The following is a 24,350-nucleotide window of genomic DNA, read 5'->3' on the forward strand; positions in this document are numbered from 1 at the left end:
CAACCTCTAATATAATAACTATGTGCTGTGGCCAGATGTGGCTTCTCTTTGCTCTGTCTGACCAGCCTAGTATCTATAACAACAGAGGTCGGCTCAAATGGACAGCCAACAAGAGCAACAGTCGATTCTCAGACAAATCCCTCCCTCTCAACCTAGAGACCCCTAACCCCTAGAGGAAGGGCCGCGAAATGGAAAGATTATGGCGGTGAGAGATGCTGTTGTTGCTTAGGGGTTGGAGGGATAGAGAGAGAGGGGGGAGGTAAGGAGAGGTTGAAGGTGAGAGGAGGTGGGAAGAGGTGGGGGGCGGCCCTCCATCCTTCCATCCCTCTAGTGTCCGCAGGCAGGATGGATGGAGGGCGGAGGAAAGGAGGGGGGTTGGGTGCAGAGCGTCTAGACTGAGTTGACCCTCCGAGGCCAGGTTTTCTCTCCAGGTCAGGCTGGATATGGAGGGGGATAATGGAAAACCTCGAGGGAGTTTTCAACTGAAAAACAGATTGCCTGCTGGCGTGGTCTTGTTCTATCCCAATACTAATCCCTTACTGTATAGAGGTAATCGGTTGGAAGTGATGGGCAACGGTCCCCCTTGATCAGAAAAGGACCATGGAAACCACAGCTGCCACCTTCACTATATTCCCAGATACCTGGATGTCTTTAGTCTGGTGCTGGGATGGTGTGATGTTATGAAGGCCAGTTCCATTCACTGGTGGTGCTCTTATGATTTCATCCAAGGTTTGCCTGTCTCTCCACACTAGGAGATATACCAATAACTGTCATCCACCAAGGCTACTGTGGTGGACAGGTCACTGCTTCAGTTCAGATGCAGCACTATTGATATAGAAATACATTGCCAAGTGTAAACAGGTGGATAAAAGATGAAAGTATTCCTAGAATGCATTTACAAGCCCCTGCCAGATATACAATTCTAGATTTACCTGCAGAAACATAATGTGCATAATATGCATACTTCAATGCTTTTGTATTTTATTCCTCCTTATTATTTCCAGTCCAATGACACATCCGACTGACTTCCTCTTAATGAGTCAGCGGTGAGCATTGACGGTTGACAGCGGTGAGCTGGCCCCCAAGGCCCTCGGTGAGCCGGGCACGGTTCGAGGCGGGGGAGGTGGAGTGTAGTCACTCCCTGTAATTTGGGAGGAACTCCACCGAGACATTCTGAGAGAGAGAGAGAGAGAGAGATGAAAGCCCCTTCTCTTTTTCCACAGCCACCAAGCTCCAACCGCCGACAGCCAACCGGCTGCCTGAAAGAGTGGCTAACAGAACCCAGCCTGCCTGGTTGGTATCCTCCGGGGGTTAGTGCTTGGACCGGCTCAAATCAGCCTAGCCCTGGAGGCATGTTCTCTCCCTCAGGAGCAGTGGGACCACAGACAGCCAGACAGTCAGTCAGTCTTCCCGCACCCTCCACTGCATAGCAGCCCAGGAGCGGGCCAGCCAACACGGGGCTGGATCCCTTGGGATCCCCGTCTTAGTGGGAGAGTGCTTGCTGGAGCTTTACTCCAAGTCTGATTCAGTCTGACGCCCTCCCATGTTTCTTATTTTACTCTGGCTATGACGTTGATCTCTCCATTTGTGGCATCTTCTGAAGTGGTGGGAAGTAAATGAAAGCTGGTGCTGTAGTTCTGTACCAAATCAAGTGTTACTACAACACAAAGTCAATCACTATGATAAAGAACGATGGTGCTGCCTTCTTTTTTAATATTAATACTATGCTTCCAAGGACAATAATTGACACCAAGGGTTCCCCTATTTTACTTTAAAAAAATAAACAAGATAACAATCAAGCAACAATTATGTAATCATCCACAGTATATTTAAGATCTCATATAGAAAACGACAGTATGAGATTTACAGTATCAATCAATCAATCAAATTAATTTATAAAACCCTATTTACATCAGCAGATGTCCCAAAGTACACAGAAACCCAGCCTAAAACCACAAAGAGCAAGCAATGCAGATGTAGAAGCACAGTGGCTAGGAAAAACTTCCTATCATCACATGATCAGGTTGCCCATTTGACTAGAATGTGAGCTAGTCGCCAGCCATGTAGCCGAAGTGTTGAAGACAGAGAGTGGTTGTGCTTTTGTCAGACCATCGCTAGACGGAGGGATGGTGAATGGATTGATGGTGCTTATACAGGGAGCCACTCCATCGGCAGGCCATAAATATGCATCGTGACATTTGGAACAAAGCCTTCTCGTCCTGCTTTCATTATGAGCCCCTCTGCCTAGCAGCATCCCGTAACATCGCCATACTGTCACACCTTGTGTTTCATTGCCTATCTCTCTGTTCATCACCCTGGCTGAGTTACCACGAGATGTTGGCAGGTGATATGAAGATGGTGGAGTTGCCCAATGCTCTGTGAATGAATGGACATTAGGGAGCAGCAATTTCGATATTGACAGAGAACAAATTATTTGGGAGGTTGTACACTGTGTTTTGTTGTTTTTCTCTCGATGTGGTGACGACATGCGATACAAACACGCTCGTTACTGATTCTGAATTTACCCAAGAGTGGCATTTCGGGATCAAAAGAGGCTCTGTACATATCAGAGAATGTATTTGCTGTTGGTTTACTGTATAGTTCATGGGATCAACACAGTGTAGTCAGATAGAGGAACCTGAGTTAACAGCTCCCTGCACCGACAGTATAGCATTTAGAACACTGGCTGGCCTTTTTCTCCAAACACCTCATTGCTTTAGAAAGGAATAAATATCCAAGACAGTCAGCCAGGAGCTGTTCCTTTCAAATCCCACACATCTCTCTTTCTTTTTCTCTCTCTCGCACTTGTTCTCTCTGTCTCGCCCCCTCCTCTCTCTTTCTTTCTTTCTCTCTCTAGCTCTCTATTTCTCTCTTTCTCCTCCCCTCTCTCTCGCTCTCTCTCATCCTCCTCTCTTTCTCTTTCTCTCTTCCTCCCCTTCTCTTTCTCCATCCTATCTCTCTCCCACTCTCTTTTTCTTACTCTTACTCTCTCCCCTCTCTCTCTCGGTTGCCATTTGACCAGGAGTGCTTCCTGCCACAGAGGACCTGTGACTCAACAGACAGTACAGCAACATTCTCCACTCACCCTCATGAATATGCACGGAATTAAAACAGGAGCACTGACTATGTGGTACTGTGAAGGTTCTGGTTTGATTCTCAAGTCGCCATATCGACCAAAAAAAGAAGAGAGACTGTAGGGAAATATCTCGACGGCGTGGGGGGAAATGTTTAACACTAATTTCTTTATCCCTTTCACAGGAGTACCATGTTACAAGAGAAGTCTTCGCGGCGGGCCAGCGTGCCCCGATAAATCTCAGCTGTCAGCTGGCAAGTGCCCAAGACACCGAGACGTTCTTTTCAGAACGTGCCAATCTCACAGAAGAGCTAGGACTCTAGAACCCCGCCCCGAGTGCCAATGCTTCACTGTGATGGGAGGGGATTCTAGCGTCCTAGCTCGATGGACTGGCAGACAAATGAACGCGGCCTTGTCCCTTTATGTCGGCCATCACTGAGGAGACATTTCACACAAACCCCTCTGATGACCCAATCCTCCCGACCCGGCGGTTAACCATCGACTGATTGCGTGCCACCCAGAGAGGAACCTGGGAGAAGAGACATACGACACAGAGTCAGCTGGTCTTCTGCTCAGGACCGCCGTGTGAGAATGGATTTGAAAATGAGACCGGATTTATGATGTCGTTCATCAGAATGAGAGTTAAGAATTCTTCTAGTCTTCACATAGATAAATGGCCAGGTGGCTGGAGCTGCTGAGTGGGAGAGAATATGGTGTTTGTGTGAAGATGCAACAGCACTCTCTCTAAATAGGGATACTTTGCCACACTTGGTTTTTGTTCACTCTATTTAAAGGTAGGGGGGTGAGCGCACAACCACTTGTTTCTCAGAATGAGTCATGAATGGATCGGTCATTTGCCAAGCACACACACACATACACTGAGTGTAAAAAACTTTAGGAACACCTGCTCTTTCCATGACATAGACTGACCAGGTGAATCCAGGTGAAAGCTATGATCCCTTATTGATGTCACTTGTTAAATCCACTTCAATCAGTGTTAAAAAAAATAAACAATTGTGACGGTTATTTTGCTTAATATAAGCAATTTTAAATGGTTTATACTTTTACTTTTGATACTTAATTACATTTGAGCAATTCCATTTACTTTTGATACTTTAAGTATATTTAAAACCAAATACTTTTAGACTTTTACTCAAGTAGCATTTTACTGGGTGACTTTCACTTTAACTTGATTCATTTTCTATTAAGGTATCTTTACATTTACTTAAGTATGACAATTCAGTGCTTTTACCACCACTACCTGTTTTGTATGAGCACGAAAACACACTTGTACAAGAATGCGCGCACACACACACACACACACACACACACACAGTACTTGCATGAACATATAATGCACACAAACAAATGCGCACACACACACACACACGCCTCAGGTCTTCCTTTTGAATGCAATATACCAGATGAATATCTAATTTATGTGGCAGTATTTAATCAAATAAAGCTAACCAAAAGACGCCGATTCCTCCTCGTCCATTTCACAACATTACTTTCCCATAATCCTTCACTTTCTCTGCCTCTGAAATGGCATCCTATTCATTATATAGTGCATTGCTTTTGGTCAAAGGTAGTGCACCATTTAGGGAACAGGGTGCCATTTTGGACACACCCTTTGCCTTTTACAGTGTAATTTACCTAGCCCTGACAGCCAGCCACCACACTGTCATTTTGACGAAGGCAGTCACCAACACCTACCTATTTAAATGGTTCACGTTACCACATGACAATTGGCATGATCGTATAATAACGGATGTGTGCCAATGCCAAGTAGAGCTGGCTGGTAATGGGGCTCTAGCTTGGCCGCTTTTAATATTTGAATGTGTTTTCATTACAACAGCATGGAGCAGATAGCCTTTCTGACGTCCAGGCAATTGTCTACAAATGAATGAGATTACATGACAAGCAGTGAATGACAGAGAGAGCAGCTACCCAGGCAGCAAGTGGCTGCCAAGTGCCAACCCCCGCCAGTTATCTGATGGTAGCCTAGCAACAGATCCCTGACCTGGCTTTGACCTCCACCCGATAAGGTCAACACCTGAAGACAACGCCATTGGACGACTGGCTGGGGAGGTGGGAGGAGCCTGGGAGGAGTGTAGGTGGGCTGAGACAAAGGAACCACAGAGAGAACAAACGCAGACTCCCTGTGAGTGAGAGTGATCACGCTCCTCACAGACAAAAACATGTCGGTGGCACATCTCGCCTGCACTACCAGTGTTTTGTTACCCGTGTGTGTGTTATTTATCTTTGCCAGTGGAAGGTCAACATGAAAATACTAATAGTAAAATGTAAATATGAGTTAGAGCTCTTTCACACCACGATGCAGCTAATTAGTATTCGTTTTCTTTCATGCACTGCTATTTATATTTCATTTACAGTCGCTGGTTACACTTAAATCATTTTTACGTTTCTAATTCACAGGTCTCCAGTTTGACACAGGTCACATGTTTTTCCTAAATATATTTTTATTCAGAAGAAGAAAAAAACTTGAAATGCTGGCAATATTTTGTATTTGTGAAAATAAATAGTGGGGGTCATAATAAGAGGGATGTTCTGGATAAGGAATTAATGGAGCGCAACCACGCACACACACACACACACACACGCACACACACACACACACACACACTCAGTCAGTCAGTTCAACAGCAGCGGCACGGAAGTTAATCCAAATTGCGATAGTGGCAATATCCTATTAGGAGCATGGCAATAAAATCAAGCTGGGACTGGGAACACATTAGAGTTATCAGAACATGTTCAGCGCGCCTCATTTACACAATGAACTGGCAGTAATCAGGGGCCTCTCTTCCCCTGACATACAGTAGGTACACACACACACACACACACACACAACGAGACACATATCATACACTCAAACAACGGCATACAGATAAACACCAGTGTAGCATGTTGTATGACACACACACACTGCATCCAACATTATCAGTGTAACGTTATACAAAGAATCGGTATATCATACAAGGATATACACACACAATGAAAGAACCTCAATTAAAATCATCCCACGGCTGTTACCGTAGTAGGCCATACAGTACAGTATACATGTTAAGTAACCTTCTAGGGATGACCCTTCAACTAGTCAGGACTGCCCTAGAGGCTAAAATAACTCTCTGAGTTGAAGGACCCACACTTGCCCCCCCCCCCCCCCCCCCCCCCCCCCCTTGGGGCCTTAGTAAGACCTCTACCCTAGTTCTCCAGGGGCAACCTAGACTCCTCCTCTGTGTGTGTGTGTGTCTGCAGTATGGTGACTGTCTCCCTACTACAGGGGAAGTGTTGAAGGTCATAGGGCAGGAAATAGGCCACCTGCCTCTGTCACACAGTCGCAGAGAGAGAGAAAGTGTGCCTGTGTGTGTGTTTTGTAGGAGTGAGTGAAGCTACAGTATTAGACTGAACCAAAGCACGGTGGGTGGGGTGTTATGTAAGGCTCTGTCCCAAATGGCACCCTATTCCCTATATAGAGCACTACTTTTGACCAGGGCCCATAGTGTTCTGGTCAAATGTTGTGCATTTTGTAAAGAAATGAGTTGCCATTTGGGATGTGTCCTAAGTCATGTCCTCTCTCCTGTCCTGTGATATTTGGTCAGGGGAGGACAAGGCGAGGCGACAACGGCCCATCTCTACGCCCAAATGTCCGCACCGGGGGTGAGAGCTCGGAAGGCCAGAGGGCAAGAGAGGGAGCGAGGCCACCTGCTTCTGTCAAACTGTCAGGCCAGCTAGCGAAGGGTGTGTGTGTCTGTGTGTGTGTGTGTCCAGCGTCAGGCCAGGTGAAGGGAAGGGGGGGGGGGGGGGGGGGGGGCAGGAGAGAGCAAGAGGGGAGGGCAGCATGTGTGTGTGTCTGTGTGTGTATAAGAAGGACAATGTGTGTGTGTGGGTTGGTTTTACTATCCTTGTGGGGACCAGAAGTCCTCACAAGGATAGTAAAACAAGGAAAAAGTGGGGATTTTTTTTAGGTTGAGGTGTTAGGTTTAGGGTTACAATGAGGTTAGATGAGGTGTATGGAGTATTTGGGGAGTATGGTGTATGGAGTAGTTGAGGTGTATGGTGTATGGAGTAGTTGAGGTGTATGGTGTATGGAGTAGTTGGGGAGTATGGTGTATGGAGTAGTTAGGGTGTGTGGAGTAGGTTGGGTGTATGGAGTAGTTGGAGTGTATGGTGTATGGAGTAGTTGAGGTGTATGGAGTAGTTGGGGAGTATGGTGTAAGGAGTAGTTGGACTGTATGGTGTATGGAGTAGTTCGGGTGTGTGGAGTAGGTTCGGTGTATGGAGTAGTTGGAGTGTATGGTGTAGTTGGGGTGTATGAAGTAGTTGGGGTGTATGGAGTAGTTGGGGTGTATGGAGTAGTTGGGGTGTATGGAGTAGTTGGGGGGTATAGAGTAGTTGGGGTGTATAGAGTAGTTGGGGTGTATAGAGTAGTTGGGGTGTATGTTGTATGGAGTAGTTGGGTGCATGGAGTAATTGGGGTGTATGAGTAGTTGGGGTGTATGGAGTAGTTGAGATGTATGGAGTAGTTGAGGTGTATGGAGTAGTAGTTGGGGTGAGCAGGAGGGGAGGGGTGTGTGAGCTACCAGCTCTCACAATCTTACGCCAGAATTAGACGTTCATCCATGTTTCTCAAACCAAAAATGTGGAAGTTGTTCAAACAAATGTAATGCTTACACCCATCCTCCATCCCTGTCCTGTCCGCAACGCAAAACCAAAACCTATGTGAAGGTAACAGTGCTCACTGTTGCCCCTAGTGGCCGGTTTCCATGGACGTCGAATACTGACTTGTAATCATGGGTGACCTGCCTGGTGTAAGGGGTGTGTGTCTCTGTGTGTAGGTGGTGTGTGTCGGGGGGACAGGTGACATATACTGGAAAACCCTGGCACCAGCCACCTTGTGAGGATTTATCAGCCTGCGACAGTCGCGGCTGGACAGGGGCCAGATGTTGCGGTTTACCCCAAGGCTAGGCTACATCCAGCTAGTGTTAGCCTAGCGCTATAGCTAGCCTAGACTAGGCCACATGGGACAGTACGAATAGAGATGGAGAGAGAGCAGAAAGTGGAGAAGCCAGGCTCATGCACCCTGAGCCAGAAACTCTCCGCTGAAGCACCTGAAATGTCCATTTCGCTAACTGCCACGCCGCTGCAGGGAAGCATTTTAATAAGTCGTATTAATGCCAACTGACAAAATTCGCTGTTTTTAAAAGCAGCGGAACACCGGCAGTTATCAGTAAAGCTAAAGGAAATATAATTAGCTAAGGGGATTTTATTTCCTACAAACTGTGCTACTTATATATTATGATATATTATTGTATAGGAGGAAGGATATTACATGTGACAGGTGTGATGAGGCCTCCCTGGTCGAGTTGTACTGAATTTTAGGCACTATTTAATATTTATGTATGTATGTAAATTCATGGGCAGTACTGACTGTGGCCAAGACGTGGCAAATGTGTTTTGTGCCCATCAATAGATTCCCAAGTAATTAAAAAAGTTATGAATAACACTTACACTACTGAAGTTTAAAAGCCACTTTTGATTGATCCACTTTCCCTACTCTGTTGTTTTTCTAACTTAGAAATTTGACATAGATTGCGAAACCGTTGATAGAGCACGATGTCAGAGCTTTGACCTTTAGGTGCAACCCTGAGTGAGGTCATGCTGGCGTTGCCATGGCTACTATCAGCGGATTGTCTTGTTTGCCCGCATTACCTCAGCGGCCTGGCATTGTTGGGGTCAGAGAACAGACTGTGACCTCGCCATGGTGACCAACCTCTACTCAGAGAACAAAAACAGGACTGCGGCCCGCCACACTCTCTCTCTTCCTCTCCGTAGCTCTCTTTCTCTCTCCATGAGTTGACATAGTTTATTGCGTCAAATGATCTGGATGAATATGCCATTGTCAAAGAAGGCTTAGTTTCACTTGTTCATCAGGAGTATCATCTGTAAACTTTGTCATCACAACTTTCACAGATGTCTAACAGATTGCTCGCTAAGATATAGGCTAAAGGCTACTAAAGTATACTTCATGTTTTATGGTGTACATATAAAGTATGTTTTGATGTTTTAATATGTAATTACATGCAGTATATTCTCAACAGCAGGAAAAGAAACGATCTGGCTTCAGACTGACTGTACAGTATGTAAATATAGAGAATGAATAGGATGGAAGCAACAGTGAGCATTTAACCCCTCGTTTCCAACTATGCTGTGACCATGCTGGTCGTGGGTGGAGGGAGGGGTGGGCAGTCAACACCTGGTCCCCTGTTATGAGTGCTCAGTTGCTGGTGCAGGTGAAGCACACACCCCAGCTGTCCACACACACATATTCACACATGCCTGCGCCTGTACTGGTGTCAGACACCCTATGGTTTAGTCCCTTTCAACACAACACAGGAGTGGAGAGGCTGGAGGTACACCAGAGTTCAACCTACTGCCATGCACATGCACTATGTACTGTGATTTCTCACTAACCTTGGATTTTCTCAACAGAACCTTTATACAATAACACACGTTTCCATATGTGACGTTCGGCCTATACATACACTGCATGGCAGATAGGGCGGCAGGTAGCCTAGCAGTTAGAGCGTTTGAGCTAGCAACGGAAAGGTTTGAATACCCGAGGTGAAAAGGTGAGAAATCTGCCGATGTGCCCTTGAGCAAGGCACTTAACCCTAATTTGCTTCAGGTGTGACCGTACTACCAAGGCTGACCCTGTAAAACAACACATTTCACCGCACTTATCCGGTGTATTTGACAATAAAAAAGATTTTTACAAAATAAAAATTCACAATAGAATATACTCATTCCTTAGGCCTCTTTCTTGTACTTCTAATGTGGTCATATGACTCGCATGTGTTCTCTACATATGTCTACTGATTACTGTTACTTGACTAGGACTTGTCCAGCTTCTCTCTGGACCTTTATGATAGATAATAGACATTTTAATCATGTTATGCTCTTTCCTAATTAGAAAAATGCAAAGTGGCCGTGTCACCTGTGGACATGATACAGGCAGTCCAGCCAGGAGGGCTAATTTGGGCTTCTGCTAATTGCCACGGTAACGAGCCTCCTGCGCCTCTCATAATCTGCATCTCAAATGGCACTCTGTTTCCTATAGAGTGCACTACTTTTTGACCAGAGCCATATGAGCCCTATTGGCTCTGGTCAAAAGTAGTGCACTCAATAGGGAATAGGGTGCCATTTAGGACTATTCTCTCAGAGGGAGGAGGTGGCAAGGGATGGAGGGATGGAGGGATGAAGACACAGCTCTCCTCACACACTGAGAGGTGTGAAAGAATGTGCCGGGCCAAGTGAACACAGCCTGCAGGAGCCCAGCAGCAGGAAGAGAGACGGGACAGGCTGCGCTGTGAAAAACTCAACCCAACGCCACCACCGCGAGGGAGAGGAATGGAGATTTCCATTTTTAACGTTGTTATTAAATGTATATGACATGACCCAACGTGGAAATGCAACAAGTGAAGGGTAAAACATGCAGTAATTTAGATGACGTGATTTACAGAGGGATAAGTTGGGGGTGAACTCAACTCTTAGGTAAACGCCATTGCTGTTACATGTACAGTGTGACACAAAACACAATGTGGAAATGCAATAAAGTGTTGTTTTCTACTTTAGCTAATTCTTTTTTTCCCCCACAGAGGAGAGTTACACTATTGTTGAGACCAGGGGAAGTGATAGCAGCAGTTACTTACAGTTCATGTGACATACGGCATTGAAACATTTTTAAACATTAGCAAGAAATGAAATGTGTGCATCTGTAGCCTAATGAATATGGGGGTTATGCAAGTGTGAACATGAAAGGGTTCATTTCAAATGTATGTTTCATGCAAATTAATCATAATTATTTATTTGGGAAAACTGGGGCTTTCCATTGGGCTTCTGAATTACTATTCAATCCATAATTTCATCAATTCAGGAAATGTATATTTCACATTTTGGAAAATATATTTATAATGTATGTGTAAAATAAATACAAAATTAAATGCAATCAATATGGAAAATACTGTATTGATACAGTATTTCAGTATATTTGCCATATTTATTATTTATAGAAGTTATCAAATACATGTTAAAAAAAAATATGTAGGGGTTTTGCAGTCAGCAATACACCCTGTAAGCTTGGGGGCACCTTGTCTGTTTCTACCCTGCTATCGCGGGCGAGCTCCTCTAGAGCGTGTGTGCGAGCTAGTGTGTGTGAGCGTGTGTGTGTCTGCTCTGCTGTTGCTGCCCTCTGATCCCTGCATTAGTGTTAGTTAGGGGCTCGGAGACACACTTACAGAGAGCAGCCATAGTCAAGACACGGCAACAACAACAGCACAGAACCCTCCTCCTCCTGTGGTCCTATACCCAACAATACACTTTAAACCGCGAGGACAAGACAGGTATACAGTCCCTGCCATCACTCTCGCCTACAATCTCAATGGGAAAAAACCTTTTTTCTTCTTATCCCTAAAACAAGGAGGAGAATGTGACAAAAAGGGGGAAAATGCCAAGGAGGAAGCAGGAGCAACCCAAACGCCTGCCTTCACGTAAGTCGTTTGCTGGTTTTGTGCAATTTTAATGGGTCTTCGTGTGTTTTGCGCAGTAGTTTAGGGTTAAAGAGGTGAAACAGACAAAGACACGGCGTAGGTTATTTCTCCTTTTTTTAGGTCTGAGCAAGGCAGCCATGTTGTTGGCGATGAGTAACGTTAGCTAACCAGCGAGTGCATGAGCTGTACGTGGCTTTAATCGAGTATAATCGATAAAGGTCCCCTTTCCCCTAAAGGTTGCGGTCAGATAGCTTGTGTATCGGTTGTATATGGTATAATGTCTGAGCGTTTTCGTTTATCTGTCCGTGCGAGCGAGTCTCTTTCGGGGGAGAAAGGGGAGGATCTGAGAATCTGGCCGCAATAAAATGAAGGGTCAGTCGGATCAGACAAGCCAGACTCGGGGCTAACCGTACCTCAGTGTTCCTAGTAATAGCGCTATCTAGCAACGCTCGGTAGCTAACTTCAAATTTCGGTTAATATAAACGTCTAACTTTCTCTCTCACCACTCAAAACGGGTGTATTGGTTCCCTCGGTAGGCGCTCGCTCTGTTTTTACGTCGAGTTCTTGAAAGTCTGGAGATTATATATTTTTTTGAAGCAGAGGCATTTTCTTCCGCCCAGTTCAGCGAGGTTCTTGTCTGCATGCAGGCTATGTCAAAGCCATGGTCGGTCACCTGAAGTTCAGTTTTTTTTCTCCTTCCCTTTGCAACCATTCATTGCAGACAGACTACGATCAATAACGCGGGCTAGAGACGCGAAATGACACTTTCCCCATTTCTCGTCATGTCGTTACTCCGAATGTACATCAGAATGTGCGATTTTGGTATATATATTGTTCATTTGACCCTGTGTAGCTTGGATGTTTAGATTGTGCTTTTATCAGTCCAATAATGAAAAGCTGCAGTGACACAATTCGGCCGCTAGAGGATGACTTCTAGGTAGAATGTGTGGATAAAATGATCAGAGGAATTGGCTTAGTGTGGCAATTTCCCCTGCTGTAGTGCAATGTCCTGAAGACCTGCGCAAGAACATGGCTTAATGAGTTATATTGGTATGCAAATGTAATTAATCTCATAAATCAATGATGACTTAATGAATGTACCATAATGACACAGTGTAGTCTTTCTTAAATGTCAAACAATGCTACTGTTCAGTGCTATTACTAGCTGTGATCAAAAGAGGATTTATATACTTTGTTGTATAAAGTATACAAAATGTGAAAACAGTGCAGTAAATATCAAATTAGCCTTTGTAGTGCCATAGTGTGAGCTATTCGTGACCTCTTTCCACGTGTGAGTATTTAGGCTACTACAAACATCCACATATCCAGTCCCAGAGTCATAAAACATCCCCAAAAATAAGACCGTTGTCTCCTCATCCACTGATACAGCGCTCAGGTGTTTGACCCAGAGTTGAACTAGAGAAATTGCGTGGGTTGGCTGGATGAGAGAGTGGTATTTGGACAGTAAGCTCTCACTCACATGTTACTGACGGCGAATGTACGTACCTAGAAACGCCGCTGGAGTGGACGGAGCAGGTCATGCTCTGTAGCGTATAATGACATCAGTGGAGGCTGGTGGGAGGAGATATAGGAGGACGGGCTCATTGTAATGGCTGCAGTGGAATAAATAGGGAAACCACGTTTGACCATTCTATTTATTCCATTGCAGCCATTACAATGAGCCCGTCCTCCTATATCTCCTTCCACCAGCCTTCACTGACTGACGCACCATACAGTACCCTGGGGCTCCAACTATTTAGTTCTATTATATGGGTTAGGTCACATGTAAAACTCATTTCATGGCGGGCCGAGTGTCTGCGGGTTTTCGCTCCTCCCTTGTACTTGATTAAGGAATTAAGGTCACTGATTAGTAAGGAACTCCCCTCACCTGGTTGACTAGGTCTTCACTGAAAGGAAAAACCAAAAACCAGCAGACACTAGGCCTTCCATGGAATGAGTTTGACACCCCTGGATTAAGTAATGTTATAGACATGTTACAGCCTACTGTATGCATCAATTACAGGATTTCATATAATAACAAAGAGAAATCCTTTTCTCTTTAATAAGTTGTGGCCAATATTTTACTTCTCCATTCAATCACAAAACTGATACAGGACAACCTTTATTTATTCTGTATAGGTTTTCCTCCCACACTGACTGGAAGTCAGTGCCACTTCACCTCATTGGCCGACTGTCTGTCTGTTTTCATTGTTCAGCTAACAACACCTACACCGATTGGTCACGTGCCAGGAACAAGCACAACATTGAAGTTCAGATGTCTGCATCTGTACTGAGGCCCTGTGGTGAAAAGAGCACGATTACACATTGCCTTTAAACTACTAAAGGTGCTTTATCTTAGCCCAGACACATGCAGGTCTAGATATTTGGGGTTGTGTACTCTGCTTTGCTCTGTGCAGGCCAAGTGTCATGCTGTGTATATTAGCATACATGGCATGTGAGAGAGGGCACACACACGTACACATACTCACAAGCTGGCCATGGAGGTCACAGTACAGTGCAGCGCCCTCACTCAGACAAGTAAACATGACCTTTGGCGCCACAATGAAAACGGCCACTCTTTATGATTTTGGTACGCCCATGATTATCTATGTTGCCGATTACTTACTGTAAATATTGACGGTAAAATGATCACATGGATAAAGCATAGAGATTTTTACATGTAAAAGTAGTACCTTTTTTAAACGTGTAGATTATGCTGGAGGTCGGTTTTGAAATATTGTCAACGCAAGCAGCATTCTTTCAGGCCCAGAGGTTTCTAGGTCATTGGTCATACTTGTGTTATGTCACCAAATATTACTTCTAAAACCTCTCTCTACTCTTGATCATTTCGGCAATCATTCTGAATTAGCTTTAGGCTATAGGACCTATCTCCCGAATAAATGTTGAAGTAGGCTTAAACTCAAGATATGGATACGAATTGTAAGCTAAAAATAAATGAGAGAGAGATACCCGATCATGAATGGCAAAAGGTCAGGGGCATTGGGAGAGCGAGAGAGGGAGACATTTTCTCCTCTCCCTGTCTCCTCCTCTGCTGGTTCCTCAGGTTATCTGCATTTGAAATGGAGGGATTTTAGCCCCTGCCTCTACCTGACCGACCGAGTGCTCTTCTCCCTTCCTCCTCACCACCAGCCAATGGCTGGGTGGTTCTGTACCTTACTGTAATGGCGGGTCACTGGCGCCCTTCCACTTTCTATGATTATAATGACCTTGGCGGGGCCGGGGCTTGAAAACATTGGATTAAGGGGAAAGGAAAATGAGGGGAGGTTTCCATTTTGCTCTTGGCATCAAATTTGTGGGGAATTTCTGCCAAGAATCCCCCTCCGCCACTTTCAACCCCCCACCACCCCTCAACTTGACGGGGCGCGGGCTCTCATGGACCGCGGTGTCTGCCGGCTGGAGCTGAAGCGAATAATGATACACAGGCTTTCACTTAGAAATGAATTAAAGGGCAGGGGGAAGGTGGTGGGATGCCTCCTTCAGCATACGCTTACATAGAGGGGAGTTTGAGACCCGCCGCGTTCAACACCATTCAGATTCAGTGGGTAGGACTAAAACTGGCCCCATTCAGTCTCTCCGTGACTTGATGGAGACTTGAATGGATAGTAATTGGGAGGCCGCTACAGCGGTTGATCTTAAATGAAAGTTGTTGGGGTAAGTTAACTTTATAATGGGCCTGGTTCCAGAGAAGCTTCTGGGGTTTGATCAATACACATTTAAAATGTGTTGTTGCTTTCTGCATCAAACAGGTAGGCTGTCTGGCAATACCAAGGCCTGCATTCCAATGGGCACCCACTACGGTTGGGCGGTATGCAGATTTTCATACTGTCATACCGTTTCTGTACCAACCGTTACCGAGTCAAAATATATAGGCAGTTTATGGTAGAGCAAATTAACATTCAATTCTCTAGCAACAGCTCTGGTGGCCATTCCTGCAGTCAGCATTCCAATTGCACGCTCCCACAAAATGTGAGACATCCGTGGCATGGTGTTGTATGACAAAACTGCACATTTTAAAGTTGTATTTTATTGTCCCCCGCACAAGGTGCACCTGTGTAATGATCATGTTGTTTAACCAGCTTCTTGATATGTCAGGTGGATGGATTATCTTGGGAAAGGAGAAATTCTCACTAACAGGGATGTAAACAAATTTTTGCACAACATTTGAGAGAAATAAGCTTTTTGTGCACACGGAACTTTTCTATGATTTTTATTTCAGCTCATGAACATGGGACCAAAACATTACGCGTTAATATTTTTGTTCAGTGCATATGTAACTTACCCATATAAACAGTGGCGTAGCATGCATCCCCCAACCCTCAAACATTAAAAAAAATATATATTCATATTTTTTTATGAGGTATTGAAAATCATTCGGCGGTATTTAAAAATATCCCGGTGTACCGGTATATATGGTATATCGCCAAAGCCTAGCATCCACTGAGAATCCCTCCAATTCATCCAGAATGCTCTTTTGAATCAAGGTTGTCAATGAGGTGACACTTCGTTTAATTTCCAATGCCCTGAGTAATTACAAAAACATGTCTGATAAGCAACTCGCTTCACAAAAACTTCAGGTGCCTACTTGTGAGTAATTAACTCTGTTTTGGACACTTTTCATCAAGTGTCAAACTCACTATAGGTCTAAGCAGGTAATTTAAGGTAGGATTTCTTTATGCCCAACAAAAGGGACTCAGGGAAGCATAATATGCAAATCTCCTAAAGTAATTATTTATGGATGTCCATTGCCTTCCCCCATAATACTTATTCAGTTAGGCTTAATTAGAGCGTTTTCTTGACAAAGATCCAGGGATGACTTCCCCATCTGATTGTCGGCCATGACACTTGATCTGGTCTCTTTCAAACGACATCTTCAGCGTGGCCTCTGTATTTTACATTGACCTAATTTAACAGAACAAATGAAAGCTCCATGTCCACTAGGAGGCCTAAAAATATATCACAAAGTTACCAGCAATCTGTTCCACACAGTACCTACCTGGTCTCAGTCAACCACCCCCCTTCCTACTCCTCTGTGTGGAATGGAAGTGCCTTAGCCTTGGTAACGATTTTCTCCATGTTGACAAGCCACAACAGGGAGATGTACAGCTTCGGAGAGCAGCCCTTTGGCTAGGACGTAGCCCCGGCACTGAGTAATACCAATCTCACAGGAGTAGCACAGGCACTCAGTTGGCCGCAGTTCATAAGGAACTGCGAACAGCTCGCTGGTGCAGCTGGGAAAGACAGAGGGGAAGAGAGAGGAAGAGTACTGGTGGTGGTGGGGAAGCTGCTAAGAGCTTTGGGCGGTTTTCTCTGTTGTACCACACAAAGTGCATCTAGGGCCCTGCAGGACAGGCCTTTAACAGGCGTGAGGGATGTAGAGATATAGAGAACGAGAGAGAGGAGGGAGGTCTGGGGAGCAGGAAGCTCTAGTCGGCCAGTCGTGCCAGACTGCTGCCTCTGCTTCTAAACAGGGATGTGATTTATTATCGAGGCTCATTTCACTCTTAAAAGAGAGATGGAAATGACATCGCAGAGAATTAGAGAGGTCTCCTCAATTGTCTCTGAGAAGAAAGCCATAGCTGTAGGCGTGGGGATATTTCGGAGCATGTGGTACGCGTCTAACTGGTGCGTGAAATCAGAGGAGGGTTTTTGCTTAGGTTGGCATAGATTTTTCTTTCCTTTGGTGGTGAGGCCTTTTTAGTTTAGATAGTGGATACTGATTCGGTCACTGCGTTTGATGGCCCTTGCCAAGGGGCCAGTCTTGGTTGCCCTGTATAACCAAATAACTGCACTCCACTCTCTATGTTGCCAGGTTTGAAATACATGGTAATTTTATGTAGCTCTACTGTCTTGATGTATGTTGTTGTTAGGGGGGCTTAAAATGGCTCTCGTCCAACACGCTGATCTTGTCGCCCTGGCGGAGAGCACTCTAGCACGGCGGAGTGCTAATGTCATGACCTCACTTCCTGTGTGGGTGGAAGAGAGGCAAGGAGGCCCCCACACTTGCCAGGCTCTTGTTAGCCTTTGGCAGCAGCAGCCAGGCAAACTCTGTCCTCTCTGGTCTGGAAGTCAGTACTAGGCTTAGGCAGTATCCAGATTTTCATACCATCATACTGGGATTTACGGTATGACTGCATAGCACACAAGGGGGCGCTAAAAACGCAAAAATGCCCGTTGCGCATCTATTACCAGAATGCTCCAGAATTAGCACAAGTAATATCAAAGTCCCATAGACACTTTTAACTGAATGCTAACAAGCGAAAATGGACAAACTAATTGCAAAGACAGGCAAATTCAGCTCGTAAAGTTGTACAAGCACGCTACCAAATGTCATTTTTGTTGAGTGGGTACAAGTGAAACTGAACAAGAGAAATTGTGCAAATGAAAAAGTTGTGATGCATGCTTATTTGAAGGAAGAGCAGCATGTGTACAGAAAGCAGAGGGGAGGAGAAAAAAACTACTAGGAAGCACAGGGAAAAAATAGCAGCTGGAACAGATAACTCACCAAGAAATCTTGGACTTCTCCAACACGGCAGAAAGCCGTTATAAGGTATCTGATGGCAAACATTTGGTAGTGAATTGCATTCAAGCGTAACTTCCTCACCTCATGTGCGCCACACAACAGAGACCGTGTCTAGACTTGACAGTTCGTGCAGCTTTAGTATTCTGATCATAGAGTTCTGATCATGGAATTCCGAACACGTCATGCGTCTACACCTACATTTAAATGTGTCCACAGTGTGTCCAGATTCCCTTTTCCCGTGCTATATTCAAATGCCAGTATGCATTCTAGAAATGGTGGAATAGGCTAAATATGATATCGCAACAACTCATGGCAGTAGCTTACTACTGTAGCTAACTAGCCAGCTAACCTCTGTAGCTAGCCAGCAAGCAACGCTGAAGAGATTGCAAACGGATTAGCATAACTCTAGCCAAACAAAAAAAAAAATCTGAAGATTAGCTGGCTAGCATTTGAGTCCAGCAAACACGTTCCACGCGTTTCCTCCTATGTTTATTATGAAAAGGTCCCTCACGGTCCCAAAACACAAGTTTTCTGGAGACTTGTGGAAGAAGTGTTGATGACGTCGCCCGCTGTATGCGCTTTCGGTAGCCTGACTGTGTCCAGACTGAGGAGAAATCCACACACAATGCAGCCCTGACCACCTCCTGAAGTAGTCAGACAGATCTGAACACAATCACACCACAAAGACACTTTTGTGTGTCTAGACTAGAGGTCGACCGATTATGATTTTTCAATACCGATTATTGGCGGACCAAAAAGCCTATACCGATTAATCGGCCGATTAAAAAAAAAATATATATATATTTTTTTGTATATATATATATATATATATATTTTAAAATATTTTAAATTTTTAATTTGTAATAATGACAATTACAACAATACTGAATGAACACTTATTTTAACTTAATATAATACATCAATAAAATCAATTTAGCCTCAAGTAAATAATGAAACATGTTCAATTTGGTTTAAATAATGCAAAAACAAAGTGTTGGAGAAGAAAGTAAAAGTGCAATATGTGCTATGTAAAAAAGCTAACGTTTAAGTTCCTTGCTCAGAACATAAGAACATATGAAAGCTGGTGGTTCCTTTTAACATGAGTCTTCAATATTCCCAGGTAAGAAGTTTTAGGTTGTAGTTATTATAGGAATTATTGGACTATTTCTCTCTATACCATTTGTATTTCATTAACCTTTGACAATCGGATGTTCTTATAGGCACTTTAGTATTGCCAGTGTAACAGTATAGCTTCCGTCCCTCTCCTCGCTCTTCCCTGAGCTCGAACCAGCAAAACAATGACAACAGCCATCATCGAAGCAGCGTTACCCATGCAGAGCAAGGGGAACAACTACTAGAAGGTTCAGAGTGAGTGACGTTTGAAACGCTATTAGCGCGCGCTAACTAGCTAGCCATTTCACTTCGGTTACACCAGCCTCATCTCGGGAGTTGATAGGCTTGAAGTCATAAACAGCGCAATGCTTGACGCACAACGAAGAGCTGCTGGCTGTTTGAATAAATGTTTAGGCGCTTGCTTCTGCCTACCACCGCTCAGTCAGATACTTAGATACTTGTATGCTTGTATGCTCAGTCAGATTATATGCAACGCAGGACACGCTAGATAATATCTAGTAATATCATCAACCATGTGTAGCTAACTAGTGATTATGATTGATTGTTTTTATAAGATAAGTTTAATGCTAGCTAGCAACTTACCTTGGCTTACTGCATTCGCGTCACAGGCAGTCTCCTTGTGGAGTGCAACGAGAGAGAGGCAAGTCGTTATTGCGTTGGACGAGTTAACTGTAAGGTTGCAAGGTTAGATCCCCCGAGCTGACAAGGTGGAAATCTGTCGTTCTGCCCCTGAACAAGGCAGTTAACCCACCATTCCTAGGCCGTCATTGAAACTTAGAATGTGTTCATAACTGACTTGCCTAGTTAATTAAGGTTATAAAAAAAATATATATAAAAAAAATACAGATTTCCGATTGTTATGAAAACTTGAAATCGGCTCTAATTAATCGGCCATTCCGATTAATCGGTCCACCTCTAGTCTAGACTCATCTATTCAATGCGATCTTCGTATTCTGATAGCAGAAGTCAAATGTAAGTGTCAAGTGTAGACACGACCAGAGACTCGCCGATAGATCTCAAACGCTATGGACTCACCAGCTCCCACTTTCTCCCGTTGTGCTATTTACAAACACATGACAGGCTGAACTGTTCTGGGGAACTATGGTAAGCTTCATAACACAGAACACAATCTGCTTTTTCTCCTAATGTATTGCACTCCTAACGTATTTGAACACAGGTGTTTTTTAACTTAAAAAGTAGCTACAAATATTCACATTTATTTTTAAACTTCAAAGAAGCCATTTTGACGGTATTGAAAAACCATCCCGTAGCTTTTTCCAATTACCCGGGATATAGTATGTATGGTATAATGCCCCAGCCTAGTCAGTACCTCCTTCCACAACACTGTAATGTACAGTTAGGTTGAGCAGCGAAGAGCGAGTCTGCCACACTAATGCATTTAACTAGCCAGGCTAACAGCTGTGTCTGGCTGCTTTGTGGGGGGTTTTGGGGCCTTGATTGGGGCCGTTTCATTGCCGCGGGGAGATTCAAAGTGCCAGGAACGAACGAGGCAGGACAGAGGGACCGAGGCAGTCAGGCCAGGCAGATGCAGTGGAACCACATGGTATGTAAGGCTCTCAAGGGAAACAATATATCACATCCAGAGAGAGTGGAAGCGTTTGGCTGTGTTACAACAAAGCACCACTCCAGACCAGATAAGTTAAATTCATTAACGTGAAGTCATCTCTGTGAAAGCCATTGTCAGTGGCGAGTGGAGGTTATTTATGACGCTGAAACGCAGGTGAGTACCTGGCGCTGATGATTCTGTGGATGCCACGTGTGGAGAATGCCCTTCCATTTGGCACAATGCAGATGATGACTTCACCACGTCTTCTGAGTGAACCGCTGTGACCTTGAGGTAGAGAGGCTCAGGTTCTTTAGCGTTGTCCCATTGTTGTCTAAACAAGGGCATTTTGCCGTCTGATTCGTCCTCATCGCGGTAATGAGATGAGTGCATTATTGGACGTCTAGTACTAGACGAGTATCACTCATCATGACGGCTCAGACATTCTAATTAGCCAGATATCTCGTCATCAACAAAATGGAGACAAATGCCCCCAAAAAATCTGGAACTCAGGATAGCTCCTAAAAACCTTTTGGTGAGTTGATAATGAACAGGGTTTAGTTGGACTGATCTGTATGTGATTGCCTCTTTCTGTTCCCGAATTACCTGTGTGTTCTCAATGGACAAGTCAGTCAGTTGTTGGTTCAGATTGCTAGGGCTGCATCCGCAAATGCCACCCTATTCCCTACATGGGTCCTAGTCCAAGGTAGTGCACTATATAGGGAATAGGGTGCCATTTGGGACACAGCCTAGGTCATTAATCCCTGCACTCTACGGGGAGTGGTCAGCACCAGATGTATTGACACTTCCTACCAGAAGGTTTTCTAGATTAGCGACAAATCCTCCCTGGGAAAAAAAATGCTTAAAAACCTAATTTGGCACGCACAGCCAGACTTTGTGTTCGTCAACTCTGGGCCAAAGGAAGCATCCCAGCAATTCCTCCCTCTTCTTTTTCCTCTCCTTCTGGTCCTTTGGCCAGGAACCGCCTGATCCTTTTTTGGCGGAAGTACATTTTGTTGTTCTCATGTAGCATCTCTTGTGAGAGCCAGTGGATTGACCTTGATGACCCTCCCAGTCAGTGATGAGGTCTTCAGAAACAAGACCGCTCCAACCCACTGTACCCAGAGGGCTTAAGTGATGGTTGTCATAGCGATCGTTATGCCGCAGAGAACGGCCTCTCTCACGGGTGAAAGACAACGACAAGGCTTTGAATGCTGCAGCTTTCAGGTCACAACCTGGTTATGACAGATGTGGACGGAACCAGAAAAGGCTGGATGGATATGGATGCAGTGCACACAAGACAAACAACAGACGTACATCAATGTCTGGTCTGTATAGATTTCAGGTCAGGATTTGAGATCGACATTATCTGCCACGCAGGACATGTCTTTTATACCTTGCAAGCGAGAAAAGGCGAGATGGCTATTGGTCTGTGTTCCAAATGGCATCCAATTCCCTTCATAGCCTACGGGCCCTGGCCAAAAGAAGTTCACTATGTAGGGAATAGGGTGTCATTTGAGATGTAGCCTAGGTGTGACGGGGAGCAGCGGCGGGCGAACAATGCCTCTTCATTCCCACTGGCTGCCCTGGCCAGGCGTTTTAACATGGAGATTGGAAACAGAAACAGCTCCCCCCCACCTCTTCCTCCCCTGGACCTGCATGCAAATGAAGGTTAGCCTCTCCTGCTGTGCCACTGCGATTCTTCCCTCTTTTTTTCTCTCTCCCTTTTTCTAATGGACGCAAACTGGCTCTGGCTCCCCCCCTCTGCTATTCCTAGGGAAGAGGAAGAAGGGACCGGGACCAATCCTGATTAGTGTCCCTGTCCTGAGTGACAGGCTAGAATCCAAGCAGGCACTGCCTCAGGCGCCTCTGCCAAACTGCTGCCAACCCAATACCACCATAGAAAAAGCCATATTTTTTTTATTCATTCGCCCCCCCCCCCCAGCTCTCTATCGCTCAGCTCTTCACTCCATGCTCACTCGCTCTCCCCAGCTCTCTCATACACACACACACAGTCTCTCTCTTATACACACATAGTGCCTCTCTCTCACACTGTCTCTTACACCCACAGTCAGTAACACACACATTTTCTCTTTCTCACACACTTTCTCACAACCACCCACCATCTCTCTCTTTCCCTCTCTCTCTCTCTCTCTCTCTCTCTCTCTCTCTCTGGGGGTGATTGGCTGCTGTAGTGGGACCGGTCGACCGTGTTCTTGTGCCAGTGGGCTCAGTGTGATTTACGCTGGCTGGCTGGAGGACCGCCCCCCTCCCCATTGTGCCCCCCCCCCCCGTCTCATACCGTATGGCCCATACACACACCGCGCTCTGCTCTCTCACTCCTCTCTGTGTCTAAGTGGGCAGCCTGCCCCTCAGTGTGTGTGCCAGAATGTGACATACTAGTGGTGCTAGCTATGTTAGCGTCATTGCTACTTAGAGTAAGCCCACCTCTTAGGGTCGTCACCAGCCACAAAGTCATAATTATGGTTAAAGCCTGCCTATTTCTACAATTTATCTTCTTAAAATATGATTTTAAACCTAACCTTAACCACACTGCTAACCTTACGCCTAGCCCTAACCTTAAATTCAGATCAAAAAGCTCATGTTTGTTTTCATGAAATTATATAGCTAATCTTGACTTTGTGGCTGTGGTAACTAGTAACAGCCACCTCTTAGTTCTTGACATCAGTCCTCCTGTTGTTTCACCATTAATAACAGGGCTGTATCTGTTCTGTTCTGGAACAGTGTTGTCGTGGCACACATTTTTACTACAGAAAGACTTGGCAAATTACCCTCAAAGTCATGATACCAAATTTATGGGATGGATGCTGGCAAGGTTCCCCTTTAGTAGTTATTTATAGTCCTACATTTGAGTGTAATCAAGTGTTCACATACTGTACATAGGAACTCTACAGCAATATCGTACTGTAGCCTAAATTTAGGGTTTACTGTATTTTTGGCACAGTGAGTGAACTGGTCTTAGGGCTGTTACGGTGACCGTATTAACGCCACACCGGCAGTCGGGAGTCATAATCGCAGTCAAATTCCACGTAACCGTTGAGTCACGAGAATCTCCTCTTATGCACTCTGGTCGTGCGTTGGTAGTACCCAACTCACTAACGATCATCAGGTTGCTAATCAAATCAAATTGTATTTGTCACATGCGCCGACTACAACAGTGAAATGCTTACTTACAAGCCTTTAATCAATCAATCAATCATAATCACTAGTTAACGACACATGGTTGATGATATTACTAGTTTATCTAGCGTGTCCTGTGTTGCATATAATCGATGCGGTGCACATTGGTGAAAAAGGACTCTCGTTGCTCCAATGTGTACCTAACCATAAACATCCATGCCTTTCTTAAAATCAATACACAGAAGTATAAACCTGCATATTTAGCTAAAAGAAATCCAGGTTAGCAGACAATATTAACCAGGTGAAATTGTGTCACTACAGGAATAT

General features: G+C 44.8%; 1 protein-coding gene across 3 annotated transcripts in view; it reads left to right on the forward strand.

Moving 5' to 3' along the window:
* Window positions 1–11,282: 11,282 nt before the first annotated feature.
* The window catches only part of LOC110534527 (zinc finger protein 827), a 105,633-nt gene continuing 92,565 nt past the window's right edge, over window positions 11,283–24,350 (forward strand). For 2 of the 3 annotated variants that reach the window (XM_036933647.1, XM_036933648.1), the window contains exon 1: window positions 11,283–11,643. In XM_036933647.1, the coding sequence (XP_036789542.1) occupies window positions 11,601–11,643 (43 nt within the window). In that variant the 5' untranslated portion in view covers window positions 11,283–11,600. The remainder of the gene's footprint in view (window positions 11,644–24,350) is intronic. The other variant, XM_036933646.1, reaches the window with a different exon arrangement.

This window comes from Oncorhynchus mykiss, chromosome 10, assembly GCF_013265735.2.
Source record: "Oncorhynchus mykiss isolate Arlee chromosome 10, USDA_OmykA_1.1, whole genome shotgun sequence".
Lineage (NCBI taxonomy): Eukaryota > Metazoa > Chordata > Actinopteri > Salmoniformes > Salmonidae > Oncorhynchus > Oncorhynchus mykiss.